Here is a 17,136-nt window from a genome sequence, read left to right on the forward strand (position 1 = left end):
TCTCTGTTACTTGTGTCTCTTTTCTCAACCTCCGTTTTATCACCCTTTTTCATAACTTCATGGTATGGCTCATGACCTTGATCCCTCTATAGTTTCCGCAACTTTGTATATCCCCCTTATTCTTGTAGATAGGTACCAATGTGCTTTTTCTCCACTCATCAGACATCTTCTTTGACCTTAAAATCTCATTAAAAAGTTTGGTTAACTAGTTGATGCCTTTTCCTCCAAGGCCCTTCCAAACCTCAATCGGGATATTATCAGGTCCTACTGCCCTGCCATTTTTCATCTGCTTAGAGCCTCTTTTACCTCGAATTCTCGAATCCTTCGATAGTAGTCAAAGTTTTTATCTTCTTCCCTTGTGCATAACCGACCAAGACTTGGAAGAGTCTTCTGTCCTTCATTAAATAACTCGTAGAAGTAGCTCTTCCACCTTTCATTAATCTTCTCCTCTTGAGCCAGCACCTCTCCATCATTATCCTTTATGCACTTAACTTGATCCAAATCTCTCATTTTTCTTTCACGGCTCTTTGCAATTCTATATATACCTTTTTCTCCTTCTTTCGTGCCCAAAGACTGGTAGAGACCCTCATATACTCTTGTTCTTACTTCACTTACAGCCACTTTTGTCTCTTTCTTAGCCGCCTTATATTTTTTCCAATTATATGCATTGCGGCATAAGGACCACTCTTTAAAGCACTCTCTTTTTATCTTTATCTTTTCTTGTACACTCGCATTCCACCACCAGGACTTCTTGTCTCTTGGTCCTATTCCTTTAGATTCACCAAAGCTTTCTTTTGCTGTTTTTCTAATAACTTCTGCCATCTCCCTCCACATCTCTTCCGCGTTTCCATTTCCATCCCACTTTGCCTCTTCTCCTACTCGTCTTAGGAAGCTTCTTTGTTCTTCGCCTTTCGCCACTACCTCGTCCTTGGGTTCTTCGTATGATGTCTTTTCCTCAACTTTTGCTCAATGTGAAAATCCATGACGAGCATCCTATGTTGTGTTGTCAAACTCTCTCTAGGGATAATTTTACAATTAATGCAAAATTTTCGGTCAACTCTCCTCAACAAGAAGAAGTCAATTTGAGAGTTTGTCATGCCACTCTTATAGGTTATAAGATGTTCGTCTCTTTTTAAAACATGTATTTGTAATGAGAAGGTCAAAGGTTGAGAAAAAGTCCAAAATAGTTTTACCCTCGACATTGATCACCCCGAAACCATGGCCTTCATGAATACTTCCATACCTAGTCACTTCTCTTCCAACATGACCATTTAAATTTCCTCCTAAGAAAATCTTATCTGACGAAGGTATGTCTTGGACCAAACTCTCTAGATCCTCCCAAAACCTTATCTTGTGTTGTTCGTCTGAACCCACTTACGGTACATAGGCGCTAATCACATGAAAAGCACCTCCCTCCACCACAACTTTGATAGAGATGATCCGATCTCCCACCCTCTTGACATCCACTCCGTCCTTCTTCCACTGCTTATCCACAATAATACCAACTTCATTCCTATTCTTCACCTTTCTTGTATACCAAAGTTTGAAACCAGAAGTATCCAACTCCCTGGCCTTCGCACCAACCCATTTTGTTTCTTGTAGGCACATAATGTTAATCTTCCTCCTTGTCATGGTGTCCACCACCTCCATGGACTTTCCTGTTAGAGTGCCTATGTTCCATGTCCTAAATCTCAACCTTCTGTCGCTCCGACCTTTACCTTTTACTTTGTGAACTAGCTTATTTACCCTCGTCCGTTCACGAAAACGTGGGAATCCTTGCTCATTTAACACTACATTTGGGCGTCGATGCAGCGGCTCTTGCTCATTTGACACCGTACTCGAGCCATACAGCGCGTTGCTACCGGGTAACGACCTAGCTTTAGCGCAATAATGTCTTTAATTCATGTTATGGGGATTCGACTATGTTTTTATGTTGGTTGTCGAAGACCTAACACAACCATCCTCCTTTATCCGGGTTTGGGACCAATTATGTACCACAAGTATAACATAGGCGGAGTTAACTAATTTGCCACAGATCTAAATTTTATTTAACGGTCTGTTAATGAGTCGCTACATGCACAAGATGGAATTTAAATCCCCATACTTATGCGTAAGAGTGAGTTGACTATTCGACCAACTTAAATTAGTTACATGGTATGCTATGATGCACGGACACTGATATAGACATGAGACACGATACGATACGGGATACGCGGACACACGAATTTTAAAATCTTATAGGTAGTGTTTGGTTGATGTCCATGTCTCAATGAGACTTGAGACATGGACACGGTGATACATGTCTGCTGTTTGGTTTGGTGAGACACAGATTTTCGAAGGACACGGGAGGACACGGATGGACACGAAGACACTAAATTTGTGTACCTCCAATTTGGTGAGACACTGAAATACAACTTGTGAGACACTTATTTTTTACTCTTTCACCCTTATTGAATTTTTAAAATTTGTCCTCTTATCTCCCCAAACTTTTTTTTCTCTTCCTCTTTTAGATTTTACAACCAAATTTATCCTTCTATTTTCTTCAAGAAAAAAATTGTATATTTAATTTTTTTATTTATTTAAATTTTGATTAATCTTTGATAAATTCTGAACTTTAATTTTCTATTTTTTCAAGAAAAATTATATATTTAATATTTGAATGATAAATTAAGATGATATTAGAAGAAATAAAAATCCAATGGTGATGATATACAGTGTTTGGAGTAATGGGTATACAGTGATGATGGTAAACTTGTGGTTGAATGAAGGGTAATTCAGTCTTTGTTAAATATGTGTGTCTTGTTCCTTATTTTTACCAAACACAATACATAGACACAAATATTTTATGTTTATGTCTTTATGTTTATGTCTCATCATATACATCAACCAAACAGAGCCATAAGACACACTGGGACACGACATATATATAAAATATAAAGTATTTTTTAGATAAATTATAATGATATTTTATTATTTTATTGATATTAAAATATAAAATAATTTTTTAACTGATTTTAATATTTTTTTAATTATTAAAAGTATTTAAAATATTTTTTATTTTAATAAATAATAATATATATTATTTCTAAATACATTTTAAGAATATATGTTAAGAATAAGATTAGAAATATTGACACGTTATGGTATTTAGGTATGTTCAAATGTAAATTTTTTTTTTTACTTTTTATTAAGATACGGTTGGATACAACAAATTCGCGTGTCGGATGTAAATGATATGCTAAAGCTAGCGTAATTATGGTGGTTATAAAATATTGAAAACACTTAAAAAATATGGCTAAAATTAAATTAAAGTGTTATTAAAGTGTAAAAATATTATTTTAATTTTAGTGATATTTTTAAATTTTAAGTGTTGTTAAAATTATTTAACTACCATAATTATAAGTATTATAGACTCCACCTATTAATAAATTATTTTATGACATATGCTATTTGAGGATCAAATTGATCAATTTTTTTAATAGATAAGTCGATTAGTTTAAAAACTAGTTAATAAAAATGCAATACCAAATTAATTGTTATTGCAACGATAATATCATTGACATCAAAAGCACACTTGCATGATCCTTGTGGCCTATTCACTGTGAGAGGGTATTTTTTGTGGGTCTTTGACAGATTGGACAACTGTGATCATGGACCCCACACCAACCCACATAATAGTTGTGTAGAAGTGTAAAACAGTTGTAATAATAAGTTAATACTAGAGATTCAAATTAAATTACCCAATCAATTAAAATTTTATAAAATAGGTTGAATATTATATTTTGATCCCATGATTTTTAGAATTAGATACTATAACTCGTTCTAAAGTTCTAATGAATAATTGTTTTTTTATTTTGTAAAAAAAATAAAAATTCTATTTCATTTTCTTCAATATACATAAAAATTGGGTGAAAACTCAGATGCAGTCGACTTCACGTAAAGTTGATATCTGAGAGTCGTTAGATGAAAATTTAGTCAAATCAGTCAAATCATCTAACGGCTCTCAATTATCAACTTCACGTGAGTTTTCACTTAAAAATGATGAAATTAGGACAATAGAAAATAAACATTTATAAATAAGAAATAAAAAGCAAAAATCAATATATTATAAACCAAGTGAGACACATTTTGGTAATTTTTGATGATCCAACACATGAAATAGAATAGAATAACAATACATGTTAATTAACTCTCCAACCTATCCTTACCCTTCTTGAATTCCCTATATATACCATGAAGCCTTGGAGAGAACAAATAAACTTGTGGTACTTCAAGCACACATAGACATAATTTAAAGAGTTTAACATTAATTAGAATCCATTAGAAAGATTATTAGAACTATTTGCACTGGCATGCAAGTTGCTATGGAACTTGAAGATGATCTTTTCTTTGCAGATTTGAGCAAGGAAATTGCTCTCTTAATTATGGAAGAAGAAGAAGAAGAAGAACAAGACACTCTTATTATTACTTCTCCTGCAGAATCTCTTCAGGTTCATTTCATTAATTCACACTCACTTAGCTCTCTTTCTTTCTTTAATTTCTTGTCATGCATGTCATATATATATATATATATATATATATATATATATAATCTTAATTAACATAGATTAATTTGTTACCATGGTACAAAGAGTTTAGGAAAGAAACGAAAAATTATTTAAAAATGTATTATTTTTTGTTATTCATATTTTTTTATCTGTAATTATAAGGTTCTTATCAATATATAGACTAAGAGTACGCTCGTTATGAAATAATATCCTAATAAATTACATTAATTTTTTTCCTAATCATCTTTGATATTTTTCTGATTTTGTTCCCTAACTATGATATTCTAATATAAACTAATATTTTCAGGCATTTTCTGGAGCAATATATCCTACTAATCCGCCACAATTTGCATTTTTCTGTGGACAATCTTTGAAGAGAGAGAGCAAAGGAACAGGGGTGTTCATCCCACAGGCAACACAACCAAGAAGAAATAAGAACAGAAGAGGGAGATCCAATAATTCATATGCAAAATTTCAAAAGCACTCTCAATTAGATACAACAAGAATGGTTGTTTCTCAAGCCCCCAACAAGAATTCTTTCAAGCCTTCCCAGAAATAATAATAATATTATTATTATTATAATGTCTGAGGATTTCAAAAATTAAACTGAATAATTTTGCAAAAGTATCTCTACTTATTATTTAATTTCCTCCACCAGAATTAATTAGTTATTTATTTGTCAAAATTCTTTAGCCTTTAGGCAATATTTATTATTTATGTAGTCTCAATTATTTTATTTTATTTTATGTGTAGGTGATTCTGTATGTACATGGGAAAACCAACCATATGCCTAAAAAATATTAGTCATTTATGTAGGAAGGTTCACCCAAACTTTAGGTTTTGTAACCCTCCACAATGTGGACAAGCATACCATTATAATTATCTAGTCTCATTTCATAAGTTTGTCCTTATTATTTCACTCAATAATATCAATGGTGATTAATATTTCTTTCTTCCATAGTTTTCTTTGTGTCCCATGTACATTCATTATCATCTAAACATGTCTTTTAGTTCAAATGCCATATGCTTTTGTCTCTTTGTTAATGCTAGAAATGGCAAAAACAAATAAAGAGGGCAAGTATAAATGGTCACCATATCATTTTGATACAATACATTACTTTTTTATGTACCAAATTTATTATAGTAATAATAATAATTATTATTCTTGTATGGAAGCAGTATATCTTTCATATAATTAAATTTAATGTAGTTATTACTTGTTTTGAAAAATATTTATAATTCAATACATAGTAGATAGTAGGCTGATTTTTTTTGTTATGGAAGCTGTGAATGTGTTGTGCGTAGTTATGGATGTTAGAAGTGGTAGACCAATTTATGAGACAGCTTTTACTCAAATTTGGGGGTAAGAAATCGGACCCTTCGATTTCATTGTTGAAATTTTTTTGTAAGCAAATCGGGGGGTCTGTTTTGCATTGAAGGAATATCTGAAATTTACATGAAACTTATCGGACCCTCCAAGTTCTGCATGAATGAATTTATTTTTTATTTTTCCTCAACAACTCGCATGATCCGTGTTGTAGTGAACAAGTCGGACTGTCCGATAAGCCTCACTCCACTCGCACCCTAATACCACATGCAGATAAAACACACCTGATCTCCATGACGGGTCCTACCTCAATTCTAACTTCCATAATAAAATTAAAAAGTGTAGATGGTACACAAATAAATGAGAAAACTAAAGTATCTATAATTTCAACTCATGCATATGCTTTATTTACTTAGAAAAAACAGTACTATATATATTATATACTTTCCTCTAGCTAGTAACAAATAATAAGGGACATGCAGATGAATACCAATGGAAAAAATAGACTTTTGGCCATGAATACTATCTAAATTCTAAAGGGAAAGGTTGGAAATTACTTTTCAGCAAGACAACTAAAAAGACAAAGTCGTCACTTATAATAAACATGATTAAGAAGATTATATTATATTATATTATGTTGTTCAGTTCACGTTATGATTCACTAGATGTCAAGATGCTATTAGCACCGTTGGAAAAGTGTTTGCTATTTGGCTTTATTTCTAATAATAATAATTAATAATGACATTTAAAATTGAATGATTCTTTCGTGAATGGTAAGATTTGCTGTTGTTGTGGCTGTCGTGTTCTCTCTCATCCTCTCTTCTTTTTCTCTCTTCCAAGAAACTTTCTAGCTCAGCCAACTGCCGACACACTCAACAAGCTTTTTTTTTTTTTCTCAAATTTTAGTACCAATGTTTAAATTAAAAATTTTGCTAATTTTGTTAATGGTATACTTTTTTTTATCATATAATAGTATACTACATGTAAATAAAAAAATAATCAGTTATTAAATTAGTCACTTAAATGAAAAAGTTTATTTACCATTTAATTAATTTGATGTTGGTGAATGAAAGAATTTGAAGTTAATCCCACATCAAAAGAAGTAAGAAAGAGTGAGGAGTTTATAAGATGAGAGACCCATTAATTTATTATCTTAAAATTTTGAGTTAGATGTGATATTTTCTCATTTTATGTTATCTCACTTGATTTCTCTCCGAAATTTTTTCGGTGGTCAAGAACTCTCCACGATGACCTAACATAATTTTAATTTTTTTTTAAATTCATCTTATGCTAAAAGCAAATTGAAATTTAGGAGGCTAAAATAAAAAAGAGTAGCCGTCTAGTTTCTTGCAATTTAATTAAGATATTGATCTAGACTAGACACCAATATTGATTTCAAGGTTGTAATCAAATAAAATTTTAGTTTTATAAGTTTTTCCAAAAAAAAAAAAGAAAAAAAGAATTATCGCCGGCAAAATTCTACTCAAGGTATTTTGTGTCTAGTTGTAGGTTTGTAGAGACCATTAAATTAGTCAACCATGCATTAACTAACTTAGATGAAGCTTGTCCTTAAAAAAAAAAATCTGACAAAAAATCTGCTATGACAAACTTCTTTTCTGTATCACATCAATCATAAATTAAAGAATATGTTTACCGCTAATCCTCATAGAACTTTGAGAATTTAGAGCTTGGCGGGAGGCTCATTCATGTTTAGCATGTTACAGTTCACAACCAACATGGCCTTCATTTCTTTGCCATTAATAAATGAGGGACCATTGAGAGGGAAATTAGGTTGCTTTCCATTCTAAAAATACTACTAAGACACTAAAAATAAAATATAAAAAATAGAAATATAAAAATTAGTGTTTTATATTTTATTTAGTAATAAATTAAATATAAAAATTTATAAAAATTTAATTTGTTTTTTTATAAAAAATAAAAAAATATATAATTATAAAAAATTAATAAAAATAATAAAAAAATTGTATCTTTTATTAGTATTTTTGTATTTTTTTACGACAAAAATATAAAATATAAAATATACTAATTTAATATTTTTATACACAATATTTCTATTCATATTTCATCTATCAAATATAACGTTAAAGTCATAAAATATATTGATTGAGCAGCCCAGTAAGACCACAAGCTAAAGGATTTCTTGTCCTCTCTTTTGTCTAATTTTTTTAAGCGTTTCTCAAAATATAGGAAACATAAAAATTCTAGTTTAAAAGAACAGGAAAAAGGAAAATAAAATAAAATATCCTTAAAATCATAAAGTAACATTTAAAAAAAAAATGAATTCATACAACTAAACACAAAGGAGTACTACTTTAAGAAAACTAATACATATATTTAGGAGCGGAGCTACATTGTAGTAAAGAGGAGTAATGATCCTCCTAATTTTAATTTTTTACATGTAAATTATATGTAAATTTTAGTTTAACCTTTTTTAAAATTTTATTTTAATCTTATTTTATTATATAAATATTTTTAGCCTCTCTAATCGTTACCGTGCATATATCTGACAAAGGAAAATGGGTTAAGGAAAAGATGAAAAATAGCATGCTGTACTTATAGATGACAAATTAGCCAATTTGCTCTACTTGTTCTGCCACACCATGATTTAGCCAAACAAAAGACCAGAAGAGTTTACCTGCTTTAAAAAATTTATTATATATACTAATTTTATAATTAAAATGTGCTATATTCTCTCACTTGAAGACCATTTCTCCTCTCAAATAGAATTTTTGTTGCTTTAAAAAAAATTTGAGTACTATTAAGTAGAATTGTCTTTTTTAAGCAGTTTTTTATTTATTTTATTTCTTTTTTTTTGTTTATTTTTTTTAAGTCACTAAAATTTTTTTTTCTCTCACTGTAATTAAAATAAATTTTTTTTTTTAAAATTAAAGAATTCTCTCTTTTTACTCTCCCTTCGCCTCCTCTCTCTTATTTCTTCACCCACTTTATCTCTCTTATAAATCATTATCAATAACTAATTATAAATTTAATAATTAAAGTGTGTAACATAACATTTTTTAATTATAATTATAATTAAATTACAATTAAAATTAAAATATAGCTATATTATATTACTAATTAATAACTAAAATATATCATATAACACTCATTAAAATTGAGATAAAACATTTTTTCCAAAATGACTAAACTTCCTTTTTCCATCCTCTTATCTTCCTATCTTTTTTTATCTATTTCTCTCTATCCTTCTCATTCTATATATAACTTATAATTTATATTTGGCACTTACTCAAATAAAAATACTAAAAACATCTTCTTATGAAGATTCTTGTGTTAAAAGTGTATTTTGTTTATTTAGTCACATTTTTTAAAAAATAACACTTTTACAACATATCAAAATCAAATCTTACAATTTATTATCTAACGGTAAAAAGAAAGCATCTTCATATGAAGACAATTGTAAAATTTTCATAATAGTATCCACCTTTATATTTTATATTATTAATTTGATAAAACAAAATGTGTCATGAGATATTATTTCATTATAATTAAAATAAAATATTTCTCACCAAAATAAACATACTCTCTCTCATTCTTTTTCTTCTCTATATTTCCTTCTCTTTTCTCTCTATCTCTTTCTACTTTTATGTTTTACAAAAAATTAAATTAATACAATAATATAATTTAAATAAATTTATAAAATTATAAAAAATATTCAATTTATAATTAAATACAATTAAAAATATTTCATAATAGTATTCACATAAAAATATATTATTATTATTATTATTATTATTATTATTATTATTATTATTATTATTATTATAATATGCATACTTTTTTATTTTTTTATTTATTTTTAATTTTTATCACTTATCTTTCTAATTTATATTTTTACATCTCTTTCTTTAAATATTTATTATATATAATTTAGAGAGAATACTAATATTGTGATTAATAATTAGAATCAAAATTTAATTGTTTAAAAAAATAATTTTGAATTAATTTTATAACTATTAATATAATTTTTTTCATACTAATATCTAATTATATTTTTATATATATAGAGAAAAAAAAATATTATTTTTAAATAATAAACATAAAAATTAATTATTTTTATTTGTGCAACAGACTTTATATCTAATCAAATTTAAAAGTATACACATTAAATTCTTTTAAGTGTTAGATAATGAATGTTAAAATTAATTATTAGTAAAAAATTAAACTCTTTCACATAAAAATAATAATTAAAAAGTTTATTATTTAATTTTTTTTATTTACAAAAATCCTGATTTTCTTAGCCAATAGAAAGTTTTATCCTCTACGAATTTTTTCATAAAAATAATTTTATTTTATAAACTTTTTCTAATATAATCTATAATGTCAAGATAAAACCAATATATTTTTAAAAGATATATATTTCCGTAATATTATTACAAATAAAAATACTAATAAATTAAAAGTCATCGACTCAATTTAGGTTGTTGTAGGTTGGAAAGTTGGTAGATCAACCAAAACAAAAGTAGTGATTAAATGGTGTAATTGGTCCCGTTGACTTGAGGATAACCTTTCTGATTTAACATAAAAACAGATTAATTATAATTTGAGAGCGTATAGCATTGAATGTTTGTTTGTTTCTCCTAGCATCTTTTTTCTTTCTTTCTTAATAAGGTTCTATATGATGCTAGATAAAAACAAAAACACAAATATAAAGATAAAGAAATAAAAAAAATGTTTCAATCTAAAATAAACGTGATACAAATTTAACGTATTTTCTATGGAACATATTTTTTTCTTCTTTATATAAATATATTGTGTTCTATCTCGAAAACTGAATACAGCTTATATATAGCATAGTTCTACTGACAAATATATAGCATTTAAAGAAAAAATTGTTGAGAAATATATAGTTGGAATTTGGAAATGTGTATGTGGAGGTTTTTTTTATAGACATTGGATAAGTTTTTGGTCATGGAATTGGGTATTTGATCTGGGGCACAACGCAAAACAGTGTAGCCCAATAGAGGCCCATATATGATAAGCCCATTAAAGAAATAATGATGCGAGAAAGCCCGGCCCAATAAAACATAACAGAAAGAATTTTCCACGTGTATCCTCCTTCCCGAATCGTCAAGGCTCGAATCGAGTGCGATCGAAACTGAGGCTGAAACGGCAACCAACCGTTATAAACGACGTCGTTTTGAGAAAGTCGAACGTAGCAATGGCGTGGGTTGTGGCAAAGCGAGCAGCTGCTGCTTCTTCTTCTTCAGCGATGAAATCAGTTTCTGCTGCGGCGGCTATTTGGATGAGGTCGTACGCCAAGGTTGCGTTGGGGACAGACATAGTCTCCGCCGCACCGAACGTTTCTCTCCAGAAAGCTCGCACCTGGGACGAAGGTGTCTCTTCCAAATTCTCCACCACTCCTCTCAATCACATCTTCAAGGTCGAAAATTCTAACTTTCATTTTGCTGTTTTCCTCCATTTTCAAACGTCTAATCTGGTCCTTAATGTCATTATTGATTTAAGGGTAATATTTATTTCAATGTTAGGGTTTTGAAGGACTAATTTGAGTATTTTAATCTTGTTTTTTTGGTTAATTGACAAATTTGCGTTTCTTGATGTTGCAGGATAAGAAAGTTGTCATCTTCGGGCTCCCAGTAAGTTAAATTGGCAAATTTTTTTTTTTTTAATAAGTTTAATGTAATTTTGAAATTAATGTGGTTCTTTTGCTTTGTGTTTGATTCAAGATAGTGTTATTGATGTTTTGGCTGCTATCTGTCTCAGGGTGCATACACAGGTGTTTGTTCAAACAAACATGTTCCTGGGTACAAGGAAAATATTGATAAGTTTAAGGCCAAGGGGATTGATTCTGTTATTTGTGTGGCTGTTAATGATCCATATACTTTGAATGCTTGGGCAGAGAAGCTTCAAGCCAATAATGCTGTAAGTCCTCCCTATCTTGCCTTAGAGATCATCCGCATCTGCATTGTTGATGAGTTTTTACTCAGAGAGAACAGATTGAAAATGGAGAATGTGAAAAGGTTATTAAAATTGGACTAAAATATAAGCTATATGGTAAGAAAATGGCAACGAACTACGATAACGTCCTAACTGATGCTCGTTAACATCTTGTAACAAACCAGCAAACTTCCATATACTCTTTACAGTATTCTACATTTTACATATCCTTGTTATTTTTGGCATTGCTTATGAGTGATCCATATTTTGGTTTAAAATTCAACTGTCCAGATTGAGTTTTATGGAGACTTCGATGGGAGCTTCCACAAAAGCTTGGATTTAGTTACTGATCTCTCTAGTGCTTTGCTTGGAACTCGATCCAAGAGGTATGTTATGTGCATCCTCCTTGAACTAAGATTGAACTTGTTCACATGAGAATTTGTTTGGTTTTGATGTTGGCAAGAGCTTGTTAAATTGGTTGGATGGATACTCCCCGAGAGCATTTGGTTTCTACACAACAGACATATCTATGATATCTCTATTATTGATTTCAATATCTGAAAATTGTAGCTTTGGTTTGTGTTTAGGTGGTCAGCATACGTGGTAGATGGAAAAGTGAAGGCTCTTAATGTTGAAGAAGCTCCATCCGATGTCAAGGTTTCTGGCGCAGACACCATTTTGGGACAGATTTGAAGATCATGTTTATTTGGATAGTTATGTAATGTAACGAGTTCTCAATAAAAATGCACCTTTGTGCTTCTAGTTGATTGAACTGGGAGTTCGCTTGTTTTTTAGTTTTGATTATTGACTAGCTTTTTAGCTGTCACTTCACACTAATCTAGTGATCCCCTTTTCTAAGATGCATGCTGTGTTACACATGCAAAGATTTTTCTCGTATCTAATGTATGTGTTGAGTACTCTCATTATCTTCTTAATTATCATCTTAATTCTTTTAAAATAAAAGTTAAATTCATATATCATTTTTATGTGATGCGATGATATTCCTAGACACTATCCAGGCTTCTCCAGGCACTTGGTCCATGAACACAACAGGAATTGATAGATTACTCTTTCGAGAAAAATTGACCAAGGCTTTGATTTTTATGGTTAAATTAAGAATTTAGTATTTTCGTTAATCCTCATGTTAAATATAGTATAATATTTGACATAGAGGGATAATTCAAACACTGCATTTAGTACAAAAACAACAACAAAACCTTGTTTTTACCAAGTAGGGAGAAATAAAATCGGAAGTCTAAGCTCATTTGCAACAGAAACAGAACATATCATGTGATGGGTGACACATAATGTGCAAGGGCTTTGTCCAGTGAGAATAGGAATAATCTGCAGATTAGAGAACCGCCAAATTATTTCACTGAAATAAACCCAAGTACCAAAAGGGTCAATTCAATGAATTCATGTTACAATCTTCCGCTGGATCTATAAACTGATCTTACATAACATACAATTTTTGCAAGGTTTCTTTTGAGTCACTAGAACATTGATTTTTGATAACAATGCAGGACGCAGACCAAAAGGTACATTGGCATCAAACACGTCTCTTGCACTTCTCCATTGGACAAGCGAATCAGGTTGCTATGTCCTCACAGCAGCATCTTTTCCACTCTGAATAGAGTAAACACATTCAAAGCATTAGGCCACTTCTCAAGCAAATACATTGCATTCATTATTTAAAAAATGCCGTTGTCGGCTTGTCGCCCTGTTCTTTTTTTTTTTCAAGGCAACAATAAACGTGAAGCTTATCAAGGTTTATTATTCTTTTATCCTGTGGTTACTAAAACCTCATAAAATTGAATCTAGGCAACAGTTAACTACTTTTAATCAACTAACTTGGGAAGCATAAATAAGGAGGTTTGACAGGTGGAATAACCTGAACACAATGATGAATTTCCACCCGACCAGCAACCACTCGACCAACAACCATGCCAGGTACTGAAGGAGCATCTGAGCTAACATTCTGAACCACATTTTCAGTGTATATGCTAGGAGAACGCCCAGTGTCAATGTCATCCTCATCGACTGACTTTCCTTTTACAGGGGATCCCGAACTTCCCCCAGTGCCAACAGGAGTGGGAGGAAAATTAGATCGCTTTGAGGAAAGATCAAGGCGTTCAATCATCCGTGCAACACCAGCAATTCCTGCATTCATCTCACGCTGAACACCTTTACTCAGCTCTTTTACTGAGGCATTATGAGCAATTAACTTCTCTTTAAGGCCACGAGTACTTTTGGTTATTGATTCCTTATACCTGGGGGAATATTTCAGACATATTAGGACTATATCGTAATAGCTTGGGGGCACTCAAATCCACTTGGGGAAAGGGTTTACCTGGCTGAAGCAGCAGAAAATTTGGATCTGAAGGACTCAGGGATAGAGAACATCTCAGGGGTATTTAGTCTCCTTCCACTCTCGGATGGTGACTGGGTATACAGAACTCTGAACATGACCCACAAAGTAGTAAACACACTAAAATCAGTTAAGTGAAAACTCTAGGAAAAAGCTTCCAATAAATAAAAGATGCCACAACTCTACAGGTACCTGGGTTTGAAAGGAACATCATTCTCAGCAGTAGTAATTCCTGCAACTTCACCAACAACTGGGGGAAAAGCAGATGTTGGAGGTTGAATGTGAACAGTAGACGGTACACCAGAAGTTGGTGAACTACTGCCGGTGGGTGAAATGGTGAGTATTGGTCGCACAGCAGGCACATGCACAGGAGGATTGGAAACAAACACCTCTGATGGACCTGCACTAGAAGATCTTTGCCTTTCCCGTCTATGGAGAAAACGAGATCTGCTTGAAGCAGCAACTAGGTGTTGCATAATTTGATCATCAATATCAGACTCATCTGAGTAAGAATCGCCCTGCAACAAAATAATTTTCTAAGCATGGATATCATCACATCAATGAAATGTAACTTCTATCAAGGCAACACGGGTAAAAAGTGGGAAAAAATGAAACAGCAAACAGTCCATTAACACTATCGGTTCTTGGACAAGTCTCACTTACATAGTCATAATTGAGCTGCTCATGGGGAATATGGGAACTAGTTAATGAAGATGGATATATGTTTCTTGACCTTGAACATTTTTCAGCCTCCACTGCAGCTAGAAGCTCTTGGCTACAAAAACAAAGGTATTTGATGAAAATTACTAACTAAAAATGACATGTATTGAGGAAGAAGGAGATAGTGACAGTGTTGGAAGAGGAAAAACATTACCTAGAAGGATCAATGAAAGAAAGCAGCTGCAAACATATTGGACATTCTCTGCTTCTCTCTGACCTGAAGAAAACAGGAATTACATCAGAAGCTACCAATAATAACCCATACCATCATCCATTTTGTAAAAAGATAGAATCAACTCTCCTAAATGATCCCACGGGATCAAATTGACACCAAGTGGCCTTACCATTCAAGAATACAGTGCAGATGATATTCGTGTTTGCAAGAGGTGATCTGGAAATGAAAAGGAAAATTCAATATTCTGTTAAACATTTAAGTTTAGACGTTAAGATCAACGCTAGCCAATTTCCCTTATGATTACCTAAGGTTGCAACTCATCCACACAAAGCATAATTAAACACATCCAAATAGATAGAAATCTCATCGATGAAGAAATGATTAGTATTCAGCAATCCCAATCCTCAAATACCCTTTGAGATTAAAAAGTTATATGATTTTAGTTCCGGTTGCTTGAATGATTCAATGTATCATTCCTTATAATGCTGAAGTATAGAAAGTCCTCAAACAAAAACAGATCTCCAAAATGCAAATTATTTTATTTACTTAGAAAAAAAAGAGTAAATTACCAACCATGTTGAGTCAAAGCAATAAGACTCAAAGTTTGAACCCATCAACTGAGGTGAATACATATCAAGTTCGAAAGCACATCAATATCCAAAAGGTTAGGAACTCATCAGACACACACAAACATGAAATCCTCAAGCCAAAAATGAAACCTTCAAACAATTCACGCTCAACAGGAGACAGAAGCAACAAGCAAATGGGGAGGCCATCAGTTATCAAAGTTGGAAACTTTTTCAGAAACCCAAATGCAAATCAGGAAAACAGACAAGAGTGGTGGATCATACAGTAGATGGGTCATTGATGCCAAATGGCTCCAAACAAATGCTGCAGAAGTCCTCGGAATAGTCGTCGAAAGCTGCACCTGCAATGTGCGATGATGAAGGAGGAGAAGTTGAAGATGAAGAAGAAGACCAAGACAAGGTGAAGTTTTCCATGGTTAGCTCCACAATGTGATGGAGAAGACTCTGGTGAAGAACCCTAAAACTGAAGAGAGAGAAAGAGAGAGAGTGTGTGAAGGGTTAAAGAAAAGAATTAAAGGGAAAGGAAGCGGAAAATGAAGGGAAAATCCGATTCAGACGCTTTTGATTTTGATGGAATCAACGTAATACCTAATCTACTTCTTACCACTACAGATTAGAATAAGAATAATTTTACTATGATACTCTTTATTCTCTTTTATCTCAAAATCTGAAAGATAATATTCTCTCTTAACAAGCAGGTCCGGAGGTGGGTTGGTATTGGAGTGGGTCTGCTACCAAAGTCTATGACTCACGCAATAGTTACTTGTGGTTGTGTAAGCAGCTGTTTGGTTGGGAGGAGAGGGAGAATTGGCTTTGGCTTTGGCGTCAGCTTATTCCAAAGAAGCATAAATTTTTGGCTTGGTTGTGTCTGTCTGACAAAGGTTGGATATTCCTTGTCATCCTTTGGATTTGAAGAACTGGTTCTTGTATCATAGCAGAGAGCATCCGTTCAAGTTCTTTTCGGGACTTTGGTGGATATGGCGAGAAAGGAATAACGACATCTTTAATCCTCATGAAACTTGGCCTCCGGAAAAAGTTATTTGTCTGGCATTAACTTCAGAAAAGGAGCTTAGAAATATTTTTGAATTACAACGTATGTCCCTTCCCTCTACTCTAAATGGTTTTTGGAATCCCCCATCCATTGGTACTTTTAAGATTAATTGTGATGCTAGTTATTTTGGTTCGGGTGATAGTGTTGGTTTTGCTTGTGTTATTAGAGATTGTAATGGGAGCTGGCAAAGGGGGTGTTTGGGAATGATTGAGAGTAATAGTATTCTTCAAAGAGAATTGTTTGCTATTTGGAGAGGATATCTCTTAGCTTGGGATGTGGGTCAACGAGATGTTATTTGTGAGACGGATTGTGTGGAAGCATTTAATCTTGTTACTCAAGATGGTTTTGGGTTTATTGATCCACTGGTGCTCAAAATAAGAGATATCATGCATTGGAATTGGCGTGTTGACTTTGTTTGATTATG

The 17,136-nt window shown here is 31.9% G+C and overlaps 2 protein-coding genes across 2 annotated transcripts; one reads left to right on the forward strand and one right to left on the reverse strand.

Moving 5' to 3' along the window:
* The first annotated feature begins 10,937 nt into the window (after positions 1-10,937).
* On the forward strand, positions 10,938-12,774 carry LOC112741189 (peroxiredoxin-2F, mitochondrial). Its single transcript, XM_025790061.2, has 5 exons — positions 10,938-11,296; positions 11,481-11,510; positions 11,638-11,796; positions 12,103-12,197; positions 12,399-12,774. The coding sequence occupies exons 1-5, from the start codon at positions 11,075-11,077 to the stop codon at positions 12,502-12,504; spliced, it is 612 nt and encodes a 203-aa protein (XP_025645846.1). The 5' UTR covers positions 10,938-11,074; the 3' UTR covers positions 12,505-12,774.
* A 356-nt stretch (positions 12,775-13,130) lies between these two features.
* Positions 13,131-16,287, reverse strand: LOC112741188 (E3 ubiquitin-protein ligase RHF1A). Its single transcript, XM_025790060.3, has 8 exons — positions 15,926-16,287; positions 15,244-15,290; positions 15,054-15,116; positions 14,843-14,954; positions 14,372-14,697; positions 14,162-14,269; positions 13,703-14,081; positions 13,131-13,437 (listed from the first exon to the last, which is right to left on the reverse strand). The coding sequence occupies exons 1-8, from the start codon at positions 16,073-16,075 to the stop codon at positions 13,408-13,410; spliced, it is 1,215 nt and encodes a 404-aa protein (XP_025645845.1). The 5' UTR covers positions 16,076-16,287; the 3' UTR covers positions 13,131-13,407.
* Positions 16,288-17,136: the final 849 nt, after the last annotated feature.

This window comes from Arachis hypogaea, chromosome 14 (assembly GCF_003086295.3).
Source record: "Arachis hypogaea cultivar Tifrunner chromosome 14, arahy.Tifrunner.gnm2.J5K5, whole genome shotgun sequence".
Taxonomy (NCBI): Eukaryota; Viridiplantae; Streptophyta; class Magnoliopsida; order Fabales; family Fabaceae; genus Arachis; species Arachis hypogaea.